At 30.3% G+C, this 20,330-nt stretch overlaps 1 protein-coding gene across 1 annotated transcript in view; it reads right to left on the reverse strand.

Moving 5' to 3' along the window:
* Positions 1-8,728: 8,728 nt before the first annotated feature.
* Positions 8,729-20,330, reverse strand: part of onecut (homeobox protein onecut) — a 78,768-nt gene continuing 67,166 nt past the window's right edge. The window contains exons 3-4 of the mRNA XM_072545905.1: positions 17,522-17,634; positions 8,729-9,020 (exon numbers count right to left, since the gene is read on the reverse strand). Of these exons, the coding sequence (XP_072402006.1) occupies positions 8,772-9,020; positions 17,522-17,634 (362 nt within the window). The 3' untranslated portion in view covers positions 8,729-8,771. The remainder of the gene's footprint in view (positions 9,021-17,521; positions 17,635-20,330) is intronic.

Below are 20,330 nucleotides of genomic sequence, written 5' to 3' on the forward strand. Positions count from 1 at the left end.
TATTTTTACATAACAAAATTGAAACATTAGACATTGCAAATGGACATAAAAATTGTTCTACTTCTCTTACACAAAAAAGGAAAAATGCTATTTTGTACATTATCTATCCGTATATATAATATATACATATACAGACCATTTTTTTATTTGTGCTAAAATATAAACTTTAGATTTTTTACCAAAATATAGCATAATATTTTACAATTTTTTTTGTGTAGAAATGTCATTATTCGTATTTGACCTGTAGAAGAAACCAGATTTTGACTAAACAGGTCGTAGGGTTACATTACATTAAATGTTACAACTCTACAACTTAACGTTAAAAAATAGTAAAAGTTACACTCTAAGCATACTTATGATTAACCTTAGTTCAATAAATAAATTTCATAAATAAAACTGATACTTTCTTAACAAATATGTACAGCTGACTAGTAACAAAAAATCACCACACATTCTGAACTTCACCCACTCCAGAAATTAAAATTTGATTTTTCAGTCCTTTCTTATCTTTTCTAGCCTACATTTGTTTTACAACATATCGTTTACAACCCTTTGCAGCTTGTCGTAAAAACATTTTTCAAAATTATTTCTTTCCCTAATAGTAAACCATATCATTTGAAAGGATAATGTGCTTTAGAAAATTTGTACAAAGAAACACAAAAACCTTCTAACAATTCCGTTAAAATATACATGGCGTTTCTTTGGGAAAATAACATACGTTAACTGAAAAAAAGGACACTTAGGTGATCTTAACCACATACTTTATGGGTCTTACATCATCAATAACAAACACACTGGGTGTTTTATTTATTTTGCCAGCTTCTTATTTGGTTTGTAAATTTTTAACCACACTCTATACTAATTTCAGTTTTTTTTATTATGTGCGACAAATAATTCATAACAAATTTTTATCTTTAATTAATGAATAAATAATAAAGAGTCCACGACAACTACGTAACATTACTCAACGAAGTATCTTACACATTAAAAAAACAGCGATCATTTGCAGACAAATAAGTATTCAAAACTAAAAAATTCAAAATGGCCACCACCAAAAACTTGGTATTTTTGAAACATTATGTCTGAATAAGCTAAAATACGAAAAGTAAAATGAATTTGTATATAATTACAAATTTTATTAACTTAGTGTGCTCTGACAATGATATGACCTCTTTTTTAAATAGATACGGTGAATGTCATTGGTTTTTAATAATCTACTGCTGTCAAAAATGTTTACTAAATAATTTCTTTGTGTTTTCATACATTATTTCTGTATTAAGAACTAATAATATGCCCTATTAATTCAGCAACGAATATGAGATATGTGTGTACGATTTTTGTGATGGTAACGGGAAAGCAGCTAAAAGCGAGTATTAAAAGCGGTTTCCACAACGAAGAATGCCGAGTTATTAAATTTTTGGAAAGATATATAATTATTCCTTATTCATTAAATGTTTTTTTCTACTTCGAGCACTCGCAATTCACATAATTTCAGAACTCAAATTCAAAATTTTACCAGTAAAAACATTTTGCTAAAAATTCAAAGTATAAAACGAAATTTAGTTTGTCATCCTGTTTTAAAATGCATAATCCATTAAAAAAAAACTAATGCGCAGTTTATTGTTTTTAGGTCGGAATATTTTTCCAATATTATTTAATCCGAACCTGGATTTCTTACAATTATAAATAAATTAATCGATTGGAAACCTAAAAGGATATTCGCGTTGCCAAATATAAAGAAAATATACAGTATGGGTAAAAGGTTATAACTTAAATAAGAAGTTGGCAAAATAGATTAAACATCTAGTATCTTTGTTGTTCATGAAATAAGATCCATTAAATACTTTTAAGTACTAAGTATACCACTGTACTAAAGAAACCAGAGAATACTATAAAAAACTATAAAAAACTATAAAAAACTATAAAAAACTATAAAAAACTATAGAAAACTATAGAAAACTATAGAAAACTAGAAAACTATAGAAAACTATAGAAAACTATAGAAAACTATAGAAAACTATAGAAAACTATAGAAAACTATAGAAAACTATAGAAAACTATAGAAAACTATAGAAAACTATAGAAAACTATAGAAAACTATAGAAAACTATAGAAAACTATAGAAAACTATAGAAAACTATAGAAAACTATAGAAAACTATAGAAAACTATAGAAATCTATAGAAAACTATAGAAAACTATAGAAAACTATAGAAAACTATAGAAAACTATAGAAAACTGTAAAAAACTATAGAAAACTATAGAAAACTATAGAAAACTATAGAAAACTATAGAAAACTATAGAAAACTATAGAAAACTATAGAAAACTATAGAAAACTATAGAAAACTATAGAAAACTATAGAAAACTATATAGAAAACTATAGAAAACTATAGAAAACTATAGAAAACTATAGAAAACTATATAGAAAACTATAGAAAACTATAGAAAACTATAGAAAACTATAGAAAACTATAGAAAACTATAGAAAACTATAGAAAACTATAGAAAACTATAGAAAACTATAGAAAACTATAGAAAACTATAGAAAACTATAGAAAACTATAGAAAACTATATAGAAAACTATAGAAGACTATAGAAAACTATATAGAAAACTATAGAAAACTATAGAAAACTATAGAAAACGATAGAAAACTATAGAAAACGATAGAAAACTATAGAAAACTATATAGAAAACTATCTAGAAAACTATAGAAAACTATAGAAAACTATAGAAAACTATAGAAAACTATAGAAAACTATAGAAAACTATAGAAAACTATAGAAAACTATAGAAAACTATAGAAAACTATAGAAAACTATAGAAAACTATAGAAAACTATAGAAAACTATAGAAAACTACAGAAAACTATAGAAAACTATAGAAAACTATAGAAAACTATAGAAAACTATAGAAAACTATAGAAAACTATAGAAAACTATAGAAAACCATAGAAAACTATAGAAAACTAGAAAACTATAGAAAACTATAGAAAACTATATAGAAAACTATAGAAAACCATATAGAAAACTATAGAAAACTTTAAAATGTTTTATAACTAATCAAAGTTAATCTAAAGTAAACTACTATAAAATCTCGAAAAATATAGATTACTATTAGGGCATTAGAGTAGTTAACCTAAACTACTTATAGCTATCTTATAGAAATAAACCGTTATACGGTTAGAGCAGGTTTAAATAATTATAATACTGCGTACTACGTAGATTATTATTGCACGATAGAATGATATAATCAATAGTATGTAGTAGTTAAAAGTAAAATAAATTATTTTTTTAATTTCCCTCTGCATCTAAATGCCATTTTGAAAGGGAGCAAGGAAAGCGTATGGGAGATAAATAAATAAATAGATACAAATTTAATAATATACAGTCAGTAAAAAATAAAAACGACAAGATGCTAGGACTGTAGTGTAGTTGCGAGTATAGTCTTGTGAATAAAAATAACTATATTCTTCTTTCCTAAATACTAAGTACATATCATCCATTAATTTTTTTGTTTCATCAAACGTACTAGTTCCATAAATAAACTTTTAAAATGTATCACTTTCTTAATATTAATTTTATGGCAAGATTATTTGTATGACTGTTGTTTTAGAGAAAAAAAATAATAGATGATTTGTTTATATTAACACAATTTTTAAATATCAGTCAGAACTTTTGTCAAATAACAGTACCCATTATATCTTAAACTTTCATCATAAAGTCTAGATTTTAACGGTAGAGAAATCTGGTAAATTTTTTACAGTTTTTTCAAGAATATTAAAATAATACCATTATTGTATAAAATTAAAATCTACAATATTTGTTACACACCAGTTAGTATCATATTATTTTTAAAAGAATATTCTCCCTCTAGATAAAATTGGTCTAAAGAGTTAATATTAATAATATGGATACTAATAGACAGTTAAGTACAATGTATTGTTCTTTGTTGTAAGCGAGATAACAGTTAGGAATATTTGAACTCTTTTGGACATTTCGAAAAACGTCAATTTTGAAAGAACAATAACAATAATAAACAGGAGTGCTATGTATCAAATCCCAAAAACGTACTGTATGGATCCAGTGATTAATTTTAAGTATTCCTTATTAATGATATTTCACATATATGTGTGATTAAAGTTCTTTAAATAACAGTAACCTAATTAACGAAAATAATTACAGAATAATCGATTGCCAAACTAATATCTATCACGACCTATATTTTTATAGTATAAATGAAAATACGTTAAAGTAAAACATTACAATCATTATCATCACAGAAAATATCAACGCTATAGTACGAGTATAACCCTACAATAAAGAACAAGACGGACACGGTAGTACTAACTGATATGTATCATCATGGAATGTAAAGAAATATGGAATAAAATAAAGAAAGCCCACATCTTTTAAGTGTAATACAAGTTAACACTACTGGTGAGTGAAGACCACTACAAAGTTCAAATAGCACTAAAACTAAGAAACAAAACATTAAAATCCTTTGGTGTAATGTACTTATGGATACCAACAATAATTTGTGAATGAAACTTACTTGAACAGTAAGGAAAGCCATCTTTACATTCAAATTAACTTTTAATTTTTTACACACAGTTAGAAACAGCATTTGCGTTAAGGCATCGTGAATTCGCCAAAAAAATTGACTTTAGTTTAAAATGACTTTTCTTAAAATCTATGTTTTGCTTACACATTTCTAACATCTACATCGGTATCCATGCAGATGTAATTATAAGTATTTATGCTAATCTAGCATAAGCCTCGATAGCTTAAAGAGTATAAACTGCTCCAGATTTAGTACTGAATATATTAATTATATTTTTATTTGAAAATAGGATCGAGTGCGAGGAGGATGAATTATCAGTAATTTTGTCAAATCAATTTTATTTCAACCTAGTACCATTGACTCTTAATCTTGATGTTGTAATAATATTTTCTGGGATCTATTAACGTTTTACCCATACAAGGGGTATAAAAATAAAGTTGTTTTTTCATCTTATTTTGCAACACCCTATAAAATTTATTAGAAGCAAACAAGCAAATCTTATTAATATTTCGAAATAGATTAGTTGTTTTAAACATTTTCGTAAAAAAATCATCGACATCTTTATTATCAAAATAGAAAAGTACGTTCAAAGCATAACATGATTTTATTGAATTGTAATACTCATTAATGGAAGCAGTTAGTTGGTTATGAAAAAATCAAAAAATTTGACAAAACAAATTTAGACTGTCAATATTGCTTACGTTTAAATAAATTATTTTGCTGTTTTACGTGTATAAGTTAACATGGACCGTATTTTAAGAAATCTAAGCCGAGATGAATGTGTGCAGGTAATTACTTTAGCTAATGTAGGGTTAAGTTAGCGTGAAATAGGCTTGAGGTTAAGAGTATCATATACTACAATATTACAAGTCATTCAACGTTTTCGAGAAACAAACGACAATACGAGACGGCGTAAACAAGGAAGAGGAAGACTCACAACACCACATCAAGATCAGTTTATCAGCCTTCGGACTATAAGAGAACTTTTTGTCAAAATGAGACTTTTACAAATACAAGTGGCAGATGCTTATAATATTCAAATTAGTAAAAACACTATACAAAAGCGTCTCGCTAAACAAGATCTGTATATAAGAATACCAGTCAGAGCACCAGTTTAAAATACAAATCATCGTAGAAGTAGACTACAATTTGCCAGAGAGTACCTTGACTGGAATATTGATGATTCGGAGCACGTGTTGTTCACTGATGAATCGAGGTATTATTTATATAGCTCAGATAGACGTGTGAGAGTTATTCTACGGCCAAGAGAACGCTACGCACAGTGCAACATACGACCTATTACTTTATTCAATTGAGGATCTGTAATGGATTGGGAGGAATATCTCTTACAGCGCGAAAAGACCTTGTTGCTTTACGAAGAGGTTCTTTAACAACTGAAAGGTATATTGCAGACATTTTGTCTAACCATGTATTTCCTTACATAGGAAATAATTTTTTTTAATGCATGTTAATGATCGACCACATGGTGCACGTGTGCTCCGTGATTATTTGGACGAGGTTGGAATACAAACCATGAACTGAACACTCTGAAGCCCCGATCTAAGTCCCAAAGAGAATTTATGGGATATTATTGATCCACCACCTGTTTCTCTTTGACTACATAGAAGCTATGGCGAGAGAAGTTTGGGATGCAATTGATCAAGACCAAATACGCCGTTTGATTTTAAGTATGCCTCGTTGCTGTGAAGAAGTAATTAGATGTATAAATGAAAATACTCGTTATTTGTGAATAAAGTGATTTTGGGTATCAAGACCAAATACGCCGTTTGATTTTAAGTATGCCTCGTTGCTGTGAAGAAGTAATTAGATGTATAAATGAAAATACTCGTTATTTGTGAATAAAGTGATTTTGGGAGAGGAAATTGTTAAAGATTGTTAAGGTTAAGGATTGTTTTCTTAGCCTTTAGTTGTATTAAATGTCTATAAAGTTTATGTAAGTAGTGTTTTATTTGCTTTAAATGTTAATAAAAACTTGTTACATTTAAAGTTCCGTATAATCTTTAATAATAAAGTTATCGAGATAACTTTTTTACAAAAATCTCACAGGGTGTTGTAAAATACGATGAAAACACAACTTTATTTTTACACCCCGTATACTGGTAAAGCGTTGATATTTTATAAAAAAACATTAATACAGTGATTTACCAGAAATAGACTTATAATATAAGAAAAAAATCATCAAAATCCAATTATCGCTTCAGAAGAAAAATAACTTCAAACTTATTGTAAATTTAAGGTGGTGCGTTAATTTTGGGCAGTAGTGTATATTATTTACTCTTTCTTAATTTTTATTTGTATCCTCTGATTACGCAAATGGCATTCTTAGCATTATGGATAATTCGATATAAATACACAGAATAAAGCAATATCGCAAAGGAAACCCACTCCACAGAGAGACCGATCTATTTTGATTCTTCTAGTACTACCTCGGTGTAAATCTACCACTTGAAACTTACAATGATTTGGGAATGATAAATGAAGTATTGATTAGTAATAGTACGATAAGGACAAAATTAAGAAATTCTCATTTACCAAAGAGATCTTTCTGAAAGCCTCGCCTTATGGATTATCACAAAAGCGGATGGCAATTTGAAAGACCCTATTAATTATCATTTCATTTTGATTGTCTAGCCCTTTCCATCTATAGATCTCTGGGTGAGCGGTTCCAACCTATTGCTATTCATGAGGTCATTGGATTTGGTGGTAAGGGAAAATTTAAATGGTATCGTTATCTAAATAACGGAAAATGTTACCATAGATCGAGAAATTGCCCACAGGATACAGGTTGGCTAATTTAACTGAAAGCGCATGAGCAGGGTACTCTGTAATCGATAAATCGGTGAAAGGCTAAAAGGAAAGATATACAAGAGTGTGATGAGGCCTGCAGTGAAGTGGGACTTGTAAAGAGGGTGCAGGAAAATCACATGGAGGTTGCTAAAATAAAAATGTTACTGTGGATGTTGAATTTAAAAAAAAAAATGGGAAAATATACCGCAGAATTTTATGCGAAAGCTTCGTAGAAGTATAGGGCAACGGCGTGTGCAAAAATTAGAGTTGACGGAGAGCACACACTTTATTCAGTAAAAATAATATATGTATTCATAGTTGATACTCAGGACGTCATTAACGACATAATTTAAGACTTTTCACAAGAGAAATATGCCTATTATATTAAAAAAAAAATTTTTTTAAAATAAAATGATGTCTTTTAATTGTTTCAATTTATTTCTCAAAAAATTGCTCTTCAAAAATGTTCCTTTAATTTTATGGATAACTAGACCATGATTTCTGAGTCTCTATTAGCGTTTTAGATGTGGTGATAATGTTATCATACTTAAAGTGTACAAAATAAGATTTTACAAAGTGAGGCAATTGATACTATCGGTAAAGAATATTGTAGACATGTCACATATCACAGCAGACATTTTTATTAAAACATTCTCACCGAGAAACCAAACTCGCATTATTTTTTAAAAACCCTTACGCAAAATAGAAATATTTTGATAAAATTGTTCTCAAATGAACATGATTGTAGTTCACTATTAGAGAAAAAGACGTAAAACGTCTGTTTAATAAGAAGAAGAAAATACATTTAAAAACTTTTTGAGACCAATGTAGACGGTAGGCTTAGTTAGGATTAAAAATAAATATACTTTGGCTTCCACTTTTATAAATTAATAATAATATATGTATTTTTACTAAAGATATAAAATATAATGAAAGGGATAAATACTGATTTGAGTATTCATTGTTAAACTTTCACCAGCTATACTTGCTTTTATTATATTATAAGTCGTAATTTTTCAAGCCAAAATATATTTTAACAATAAGTGATAAAATTTAGTTCATTCAGTTCATGTATCCCAAAACAAAAAATTTACATTTACATTTGCACAAGGCTTATGGTTTATAGAAGCAAAGTGTCTTGAGTCCTAGAAACCACAATGCATTAGTATAGATATTCTTAAAGAATATCGCAGATTGGGATCATATGTCCTTGAATTATGCAAGTAAATTGGTACATAACTATAGATTGTCTTGTAAAATACATTTTCGTCCAACAAAAAATTATAACGATAGGTCAAATACACAATGTTGGTGAATCTACACTAATCTAATTGTTCTAAAAATGCTACACTTAAACAAAGTGTCACAGCAATAACAAGTGACGATCACGAAATGCATGTCACAAGACATCGTCATGATCATCCATATCATTGTCCATATCTCCGTCCTGATCCAGATCATCTTGATCCATTCCTGGTGATAGTTGTTGGTGGAGCATGGCCTGAGAAACGGCTTTTGGGTCCTCGTCTTTCCACTTATCCATAGACCTTCTTCGCGCGTTCATGAAGAAATTACCTACAGTTGTCGGTTCCAAACCTAGTTGCCGTGCTATCGTTACCTGCATTTCTTTTGAGGGCCTCTTTGTTTCCTAAAATACAAAAAGTATATTTATTGTATGACACTAATATTGTTTACTCATAATAAACAATTTATATCAATCAATAATATAAAATTAAACATAAGGAAAACGATGCAATTCTTCGTTTGGAAAATTATACAGCATAAAGTTATTGAAAGATGACACACCACTTTATTTTCATATCGAAAGTATATTAACCATAATATACATACTTTTAGTTTTTATCGAAGATCCAAGAAAAACCATAGTCGGTTAGTTAATATAGCGTAGCTAATCTGTAGTTATATTTAGAGGCCAATATGTTCTTTATGTCCTAATATAGTATTATTACCATAGCTTTGCTACGCCCTTGATAGAAACGTCGCGATATCCCAAGAACCACTTCGGGTGTCCTGACACAAGAATTCAACTGTGTTCTAGAAGAATATTTCGAAAAATGATTGTACTATATATAATAGAAATTAAATTGTTAGCCAGTCGATAATATAAAATTGTACGCGTGTAAATAAATGTTATAATCCAATAATGTTTTTAGTGTTAGCGTTAGAAAACTGTAAATAAATTAAAATAAACATTACAGTATAGTCAAGTAGTTTATTTTGATAAATGTTTGTGTAAGAGGATTCAGCCTGACCCTAGGTTAATTAAATTTTTGATGACAATAAATGTACATAAATGTCACACTATAGGCTATTTAATAAAAAGAATACCAATAAACTACTAAGACACGATGCTAACAGTACAAAAGTTGTTAATCTATGAAAGAGATAGTTGAACGCAATAGAGAACCTGATGCTCTCAAAAGGTCTAAATTATGCTGTAACACGCCCAAGAGTTCCTAAACTAGACATAATCAGTGCAGTTGAAAAAGTCTGTCAAGTACTACCAACACATGAAAAGGAAGAATATAAAGTTCTATGCAAAAAGGAACTGGAAGAAACACAAAGTCCATAACAAATGTTACTAAAGAAGAACTCAAAGTTCTAAAAGGGCAACGTAACTGTAATTATGGATAAAAGTCAATATCAGACGAAAATTCAAGAATTGGTCACAACTGGACCTTTACCGAATAAAAACATTAACACCACACTATAGCACTATACCACACATTTATACGGTGTTCCAAAAATTCACAATAAAATGTACCCGTCAGACCTATTTGCAGCAGCATGGGTTCTCCTCGCAGCCGACTGTCAAAATTCTTCTTAGACATAATACAGCCTCTAGCACACAACACAACATTTTTTATCAAAAACTCACAACAATTCTTACAAAAACTAGCAGAAGACATTATAATTTCAATAATATGCTAGTCAGTTTTGATATCACCAGTCCTTTCACCAATATACCATTGAAGAAAATTTTAAAAATAATAAGAGGTAAACTAGAGAGCAATGGTACATTAACAACAAAAACCCACTAAATGTATTAGCTACTAACACTTTGCACGGATAACACTTATTTTCAACCAGATAATGATTTCTATAAGCAAAATTTCGGATTAGCCATGGGCTCATCCTTATCTCCATTATTAGCAGATTTATTCATGGAGGATTTCGAACAAAACATTGTGCACAAACAAGTCAAACAACCCACAGTTTGGTGGATATATGTAGAGGACGTGTTCTTCATTTGGCCTCATAGGCCTTTGGCGTGATAGAAGAATCAATAAAATTCATCATGGAAAAATAAAACAAGATTTTGCCTTCGATAAAATACAACACAGGAGGTTTGCAGACATATTACTGAACACAGAAATAGATGATCAAGATGTGAGAATCATTACAAATTTATACCGATATCAGAAAGCCATCATACGAGTAGACCAACAAAAATCTTAACAGATACCTATAAGAAGTGGAGTATGACAAGGGTGTGTACTCAAAGAGGCACTATAAGACATCAATGAAGGCATAACAATGACGGTACAGTACTCCTTAAGGACAGCATAGAAGGGCTGCAAATTTTGGTTGATATAGAATATAGAGAGGTATAGAATGGTTTTGAACACAAAAAAATCATGATTATCCGTAATAACAAGATTGCAGACAAGACAATGTACATTAAAGAAAAAGCTTTAGAGAAAGTACACAGATACAAAGAAATTTTTTAACTTAAAGCAAGCAAATGCCTACAAGATCGACGCTAAGTAAGTAATTAATTAAAAAAAAAAATAAACTGTAACTTTGGTGGTTATACATATTCCAAGAATGTTTAAAATAATATTTTTCGAAAACGATTTTCAGAGTGGAAATGGAAACGTCAAACATAAGTTAAAAATAAAATTTTTATTAGACTCAATTATGGCTTAACCCAATAAAACATAATATATACCTTGACATATCACACGAAAACAGTTTCAAATCTTTTGCATATAAATATAATGAAGGAAGGCTCCTCATAACGATAAAGGTAAATAACTTGATGATGATGACTGAATGAAAGTCTAAGTTTTGCATCAAGAACCAAAATACTGGACAGATAAAAGTTTTTATTCAAAAACATTGAAACCAAACACTATGTTAGTTTATATTATGATATAAGGTAGGTTAATTAAATCTTTATTACATAAATAATTAGTGTGCATTATATTTTCTTGCTATAATAAATTAATACAATTTAAGAGAAATTTTAGATATAGATTTCATGCTTGATATCTTTAATTAGGAAATAATCTGTAAGAAATCGTTCAGGTCTTCATATAGACATTTAAACATTTAGACTATAGTTCAAGTACAAAATTATATAGGTAATGGAGTTTACTTGAAAGTGCAAAATGGAATACAAATCTAAAAATTGACGAAGACAAAAACAATAGAAAAACAGATGAATAATATCTAGAGCAAACAATTTCTGTTTATATACAATATATTGTTATAACATTTCCTATAACTTTCGTAATGTACTCTATATAGCTCTCTCTATGGACATACTTAATAATAATTTAATAGTTTTTCGATTTCTTATAAATTATGTGAAATAAAGTTAAAATATAGGACCAACAAATTTGGTGAATGCTCCGATCCAAGTTCACGTTAATATTGGAATAGTTATTTTATTTTTTTTAACGTCCAAAATGGTATCTAAGATTATATAAAAAATTATTAAAGATAATACTTTATTATATTATCTAACTACATATGAAGGAAGCTCTGTAAAAATCACAAATAAAATGTAAATGATGCTGAAAAAAAAATATATTTTATATACTCGCGTGACAGATAAGGCTTAGCACGGTATATATGTTTAAAAGCTTCATAAACTTTATATAGAAAATGTTATTTTTTAGGGACAGCCTTGAACTGACTGAAAATCTACCAGTGGAGGCAAGTGCTTAATATTTATTTTCTAATGTAAACTGAAAGTGGGTTAATAGCGGCGGAATAATTTACACGCAAAGTGTGCAATTACATGCAGTCAACAGGGTCCATAAGAGTAATCATGGCCAATACGACTTTAATATCAGAAAATGTAAACAAACTCTAAATATGTACGATGAGAAAGACTACCTTTGGAGCAGAGTATCACTGCACATTTTAGACAAAAAAAGAGAGTGTGTGTTTGTCAAGACGATACACTATATTCATGGTTTATAGGCCGTAGTCTAGAATTATTCCCTTCTGAATATTTTCGCTGTTTATTATGGTACTCTTTTGAGTAATACATTATAGTGCATTAGTCAGCATTTATTCATTTTGAAGTAGTTTCACAGTTTACTATAGTACTAGTTGGTGAGGCATCAGGATGCATTTGTTAGCATATACACTTCAAACACATTTTTCAACAAGCCGTAGAAGATGTGGAGGGAATCCTGGTAAACGAAGAAAGACAACATCAGATGTTCACTCGAGTTTGCAGATAGTATGGAAGAGCGACAAGCATTAGTGGCTCTGATAATAGAAGTAAGTCAACTATACGGTTTAGACTTAAATATAAAAATACCAAATACCTGATCTTCAGTTAACACCCAATATTAAATACTTAACAACGTATTAAAAAAGTCAAGGGTTATATATATATATATATATATATATATATATATATATATATATATATATATATATATATTACTATTTAAATGGGAATAAGCCACAATTAAAGGTTAAAATACGTTTATTGACGTTTCAATTTCCACTTCGGAAATCGTTCTCAGAGAACGATTTCCGAAAAAAAGCGATTTTCGCAAAAAATAATAAAATTGGTATAATAGGAATTGTAGATATGTAAGCAGACCAATATGAATTAAATTTCCACAATGAAAATAACACACACAAGTTTTATATAAATAAATCAAAGTAGATACAAAGAAGATAACATACTAGGAAATGACGGACATGAGATTGAGAGCCTTAACGTTCCCTTAGCTTAACACATGCTGAAGCTTTAAACTTTTTCAAAGATTCAAGCTCAGGACCAGATGGTATCCCTTTACCACTTCTACTGCATCTTTCAGACAAAGGGAAAATTTATTATTAGATCTTTACAATTTTATCTGGAACAACCAGGTATTTCCGTCCACCTGGTCTAAAGCAATAATACTGCTTCCATTAATTCCGAACATATCCAGAATTATATCGAGCAATATCTTTAACCAATATTATACGTAAAGCAGAAAATAGAAAATAAAAGACTGAGATGGTATTTAGAACAACAAAACTGCTTATTCCCCAACATCTCTATTCCTAGAGTCAGTAATATATGAAGCGAATAAACCAGATTGTATTGTAGTCTTTTTTTGAACGACCTTTCACAAGGATCGGTTACACGCACAACACTTTTTATAAAAGCCATCAACGACATACTTTATCAATACTCACCAGTTGTTAAAGGAAGACTATAAGCTGATGACGTTTTATTTGCCATAGGAAAAAATCTTGCATCTATTCAAAATCATTTACAACAAACAATCAATAAATTGGAATCATGATCTAAGTTTTGCAGTTTCACCAACAAAAACTAAATGTATTCTATTCACACGAAAACATAATACTCTTGCACCACATCTGAAGCTATATAATCAAACACTCAGTTTCACAAACAATGTCCGATTTTTAGATATGTTTTTTGACCAAAAACTATCCTTGTAAAACCTACAGAGGAACTTAAAAAATTATGCCAAGTAAAATCTATCCTGGTAAAAATATTTCCACTCATCTATATTAGTGTTGTCCAAATGCAAGAACAAGACGAGATTTAGACAGTCTTGGTCTTGGTCTTGCGCCAATCCACCTGGTCTTGGTCTTGGTATTGCGCTCCCAGTCTTGGTCTTCGGTCTTAGAACAGATACGTTTTAAGCTTGAATTAACATAGCCATAATAAAGACCAACCAAATTAATAAATGTTAACACAACAGACACCGGGTGGGGTTTGAACCCACTATCTAAGCGATCCGTGCCTATGCTCTAACTAATTGAGCTATGTAGCATGTCCCACGGGAGTCAATCTGGATGTCCTTAACAGTAGGCATGGTTAACCTTATTATATTTTTTATTAGCTAAGGTGACATATTTTTAAAAAGTTTCGATACGATATTACTGTCGGCGTCTTAACGCAAGATTATTTTATGATTATAGGGCGGCTATTCTCAAAATCTAGACAATTAATTTCAGAGCGAAGAAGTCGTCTGCTGGGAAATAATGTACAAAATATTTTATTTTTACATTCTAATTATGACCTCTAAGTACGTTTCAAATGTGTCAAGTGTTCTTTTAATGAATATTTTGATTCGTTATGTATGTTTATGGCATTGTTCGTAATGCGCAAAGTCCAATTTTTTTAATTTATATTAAATATTTTTTGGTAACCGAACTACTATACTCTCTAAAACTACACTCAGTCCTAACTGCAAGACGCAAGAGGCTCGCAGGCTTAGTCTTGTTCTTGCTCAAATCTTGCACGGTTAGTCTTGGTCTTGGTCTTGCTAAAATTAGGTGGTCTTTGTTTTGGTTTTGCGAAAAGGCAAGAACAAGACCGATTTTGGGCAACACTAATGTATATAAATCGTTAGTTAGATCCAATCTCGACTATGGTGCGATAGTTTATTCCTGAAGCAAAACATCAGTATTAAACACGTTAGAAACTGTCCAACACGCAGCTCTACAAATAGCTACAAGCGCAATTAGAACGACACCAGTTAAAACTTTACAATGCCTGACAGGAGAACCATCCTTAAGTTTGCGATACAAATATGTTTGTCTTTCACATACGTCCAAAACAGCTAGTAATAAAGAGCATCCTACTTATACCAATACGTTCACAGATCGATTTCTAGACCATCTTTGCAACAAGATTATATTCATCATTTTATAAAATAGTTATAAGAAACCTTTGTGACCTACATGTTTAATTTTCTGACATTTTACCAATAAACTTCTTCTAACTTCTCCACCTTGATTAATACCAATTCCAAAAATTAATTCCAATCTTCGTATGTACAAAAAAGTGAGACCTTAACAGACCTGATCAAACAGTCATTTTTAAAAGCAATGGAAACTTATCAAAATCACTATAAGATATACACTGATGCATCCAAAATATCAGGTGTTGGTGCAGCCAGTTGTATGCAATATTACAAGCACTTATCCGTATAAAAGAGTCAAAACAGTCACTGTCTCTCATAATTACTGATTCACTAAGCTCGCTTCACACTATCAAACATTTATATAGCAATAATCCAATCGCCTTACAGATCAAATTAGAAATAGCCAACCTAAACGGAACAAAGATCGCCGTCGACTTTATGTTTGTCCAAACGCATTCCAGTATAAGAGGAAATGAAGAAGCAGACCAACTAGCCCGCTCGGTATCCTTCAGCCAGAGGACTCCACTCACATTAACGAGGTTTGTTTTTATGATTTGAAACCAAATCTAAAGTGTTGAGTGCGTGCCAAAACATGTAAAGTGCTTCATAAAACACAGTAAAAGAAATTAAACAATTAGTGAAACCAACATCGAACATACCACACCAAGTGAAAATAATGCGATTGTTGCTGGGACAGAATAACTTCATTCATAAACACCTCTTTACACGAACTGAGTCACCAATATGCAGAAATTACCGCTAATGTCGTCAGTAACCCCTGTGGTTGCAGCAAACTAATAAATAAATAAAAAATATGTTTTAACAACAAGAGAAATCATAAGATTTCCTACTTGGCTAAACTGAATTCAAATCTTTACCATTGTGCTTTCTACAACTTGCAAACCAGACAGATTGATGAATTAGTCGGCAAGGGAATCTAAAATATGTATTCCACATGCCGTTCATCATGTTCAAAATTCGTAGTGAATTCAGGTTATGGTACTCCAAACAGAGTAAAGAAATAAAACATAAAGACGGTATTAGATTTTTATTTCGATGCAGGGCAGCAGCAATGCCGCTCTGATGAGACCTAAAGAGGTTGAAATACGTATAAGCGACTTGCCGCTGCCCTGCATCGAAATAAAAATCTAATACCGTCTTTATGTTTTATTTCTTTACTCTGTTTGGAGTACCAGAAATGTGAATTCACTACGAATTTTAACCATGATGAACGGCATGTGGAATGCATATTTTAGATTTCCTTGCCGACTAATTCATCAATCTGTCTGCTTTGCAAGTTGTAGAAAGCACAGTGGTAAATATTTGAATTCAGTTTCGCCAAGTAGGAAATCTTATGATTTTTCTTGTTGTTATTAGATGGCGTTGTAACGTCTGTAAATAATTATTTTGATAATTATTGTCCTACGATGGGATAGATTTTGTTTCGATTCAGAGCAGCAGCATATGCCGCTCTGATGAGACCTAAAGAGGTTGAAATACGTATAAGCGGCTTGCCGCTGCCCTGCATCGAAATAAAAATATGTTTTAATTTTTTTGTGGAGTATGCTTGTGTTATCTGATTGAGATTCGTCGAATGTTATGTATGGTCGCAACTGCTATATGGGTTAGAAGCTTGGACTCTGAAAGCCAAATCCGTAAAAAATTAGAGGCATTCAAAATGTGGCTATTTAAGTGTAGTCTTAAAATTCCTTGCACAACAAAAGTCTCAAACGAAGAAGTGTTAAGACGAATTGGACATGGCAGAAAGCTTATTATCAAAATTAAAATATGAAAAACATCGTATCTGGGTCACATACTTCGAAACGATAAATACTCTCTGCTGCACATGATTATACAAGGAAGAATAGAGGGAAGAAAAGGGTTAAGCAGAAAGAAGAAATCTTGGCTGAGCAATATGAGAGATTGGACTAACCTCAGTGTTGAACAGATATTTCACGTTGGAAAAGAAAGGGAAGCGTTTAAAGAAGTGATAGCCAACCTTTGTTAGAAAACGGCACAATAAGAAGATGCTTGTGAGGTTAAGACAAACTAACACTAAAAATTTTAAGGAATTATAGAAAACTAGGCTATTAAATTCAGGTTGATCCTGGATGCACACATTTTGGATATGTTACCAATACCTTTGTATTTTCAAATATTTCAACATTTGATAGATCTACATTTAAAAGTGTAATATAGAATACATTACCTTAAAAATAGCCTGCAGAGTACGGCGCTGGAGATCGGTAAAAACTAGTCTCGGTTTCTTCGGGGTAGGCAACTGTTCCGTATTGCTGGCAGGGTCCTCTTTCCGTTTGCAGCCTAAAAAATAAATCACTATTCTTTTTATACTCTTGGAAATGTTATTAAAGTTCGTATCTTATATTACCCGTTAAAATACATTGTAAGTCTAGTTATTAAACTATTATCTATCAATTCCTAGATAAGTTTGTTTTAAATATTTTTTAGCTTTTAGTATTTAGTTTAGACATTAATGAAAAGAGCTGTTATAACTGATAACTAAATATGACTTGGCATTAAATGATAATGTTACCAAATTTTATTTTTTTATCCTTTGGTAACATCATTATTTACCAACATTATAAAAGCATCATCCTCATCATTCCTATCATTGCACCTGCTAATAGTTATCCCAAACAAACGTCTCATTCTGCTTATCTTCTTTAATATTAAACCAAAACAAAAAGCTAGAGAATTTAACGGATATAGTCAAAATATAAGATTATACCTATTAAATTTCTCTATTGAGACGTTTATAAACAGTTGGTGCCTTCTACTCAACGTTATTTTGTTGATAAATAATAAAAGTTAAAAAACAGACAATAGCTACTTGATTTTTTTTTATAGAGGGATTCACAATCTCAATTTAAAATGATAAAAATACATACACAATCTTGAAAATCACTGTAAAAGGGGGCAATGGAAAATATTGTTTTATTTCAACGGTCATTTAGCCAGCGTAAAAAACAAAAATGCAAAAAAAAAATAATTATTAAAAGACAAAATTAATTATTGAATATATATACAAACAAAAATATGGAATGCCTACACAATTACAATGAAAAACCGAAAAAAACAGTGTAAGGATTAGTTGATATGAAAAAATCTAAAAACACCAAAATATCGTAATCAAATGGCCACATTAGATAAAAAAAAACTTAAAAAAAGATACTTGTCTGCTGTTTAGAGTGTTTCTTTTTATTCAAAACTGTTAACTATTTTTTTAAAAATTTTAAAGCTTCTTTTATATTTTAGGTTTTTGCCTACTTGTTTAAATCTTGCTCTGAGCCTATCCCTCCCTTTCCTTATATTTCATATTTGGTTACAGAAGCTAATAAATTAAGTGATTATAACTTTTTTCTTAATAAAATTTTTCGAAAATACCTGATAACTTTACAGAACTACGAAGTTTATATCTGTTCTTGTCAGTCACGATACTTTCCACCTAGCGTATAGTTTATCCACAAAACGAATAACTTCAAATAAGCATTATAAGTAACTAAAAAAATTAAGAAAAGCACTTGGAATTGCTTAGGAAATTTCATTTTAAACTCCCAAAACTAATAACTAAAATGTAAACTTTCTATGAGAAACAATCCAGATGTGAAAATTTCAATACACTCAAACCAAAGAATATAGACGTCTATATTCTTTGCTCAAACACTCATCTTTTACACAAAACCTAAAATGACTTGAAGATAGTAGACCATCTGCTAGACCTGGCAACCTCTTTTTATTCTTCTTCTTTTTAAGTAGACATACATGACTCCGTCTGTTTTTCAACGTGCCTTCAGTAAGTTGTCGTTCCATCGTTTTCGTGGTCTTCCTATTGGAGTTTTCATCTCTGCTGTTTCTAACATTTTTTTTGTCCTCTCTGGGTCAGGTCGTGTTTCTACCTTATATCAGCATTGGTCTGATGACTGTTTTGTAAATTCTGAGTTTCATTTTTTTCTCGATATTTTTAAGTGACTAATATTGCGTCGTCGGCATAGCAGATTATTTTAATTTGTCTTTCTCGTATTTGGTATGATTTTTTAGTACTTACTTTTTTTATTATTTCATCCATGATCAGGTTAAACAATAGAGCACTGAGGGAATCTACCTATCTTATACCATTGTAAGCTTCAATTGGGTCATTTATATCTACTTTTACTTATATTGTTTTGTTTTGGTAGATATTTTAGATCATTTTGATTTATTCCTAGAGTTATCTCTCTTACGTACAATAATTGGATAACATCCTTTAATTTGACCTTGTCAACTGCCTTCTTAAAGTCCAGGTAACATATATACCAGTTTATTGTATTCTAATGATTTCTTTTGCACTTGCCTCATCATAAACACAATGTCGGTGCATGATCTGTGTTCATTCAGTTTATTTTTTATCACTTTGGTTGTTAATTTTAGTGTTGTTTATAATAAATTAATTCTTGGCAACCTAAAGTAGTTTATCATTTACTACAATATAGGAATAAGTTGTTTCAAATGCTTCAGATAAAGTAAGGTGAATACTGTATCCTTAACGAATACAATATATGCTATATTTTGACGGTACCAATTATTTTATTTAATTAACAAAATAGTTGTCATCAGTGAAATTGTCCCTTTCCCCCAGGTTATCCTGCAGATTGCCTACAAGATTTTCTTTATAATTTTACGTAAGCATAATTAGCAAATAATTGTTTGATGCAAGCATGGGCCAGACTGGTTCAAAAAAGGCGCCAACTTTATCTCTAAACTGAATGCGCCAGATCCCCTCTCCTAAACTTTTGAATTAAAGTATTTTGGAATCCTAATGCATGTAAAGTAAATCAATGTTTTAAGTTTAATTTTAATTTAAATCTATAAACTTTATTGTCAGCTAAGGCGAGGGTTTCTCGCCTTATACTTCGTTATACTCTTTTGTACTGCCTGGATACTCCAATAAATATTTAAAAAGTGTGAGTAATTTTCCAAACTATCTCTACAGAAGAATCTTATCGTTCAAAAAATTTGAG

Source organism: Diabrotica undecimpunctata, chromosome 10 (assembly GCF_040954645.1).
Source record: "Diabrotica undecimpunctata isolate CICGRU chromosome 10, icDiaUnde3, whole genome shotgun sequence".
In the NCBI taxonomy this organism is placed as follows: domain Eukaryota; kingdom Metazoa; phylum Arthropoda; class Insecta; order Coleoptera; family Chrysomelidae; genus Diabrotica; species Diabrotica undecimpunctata.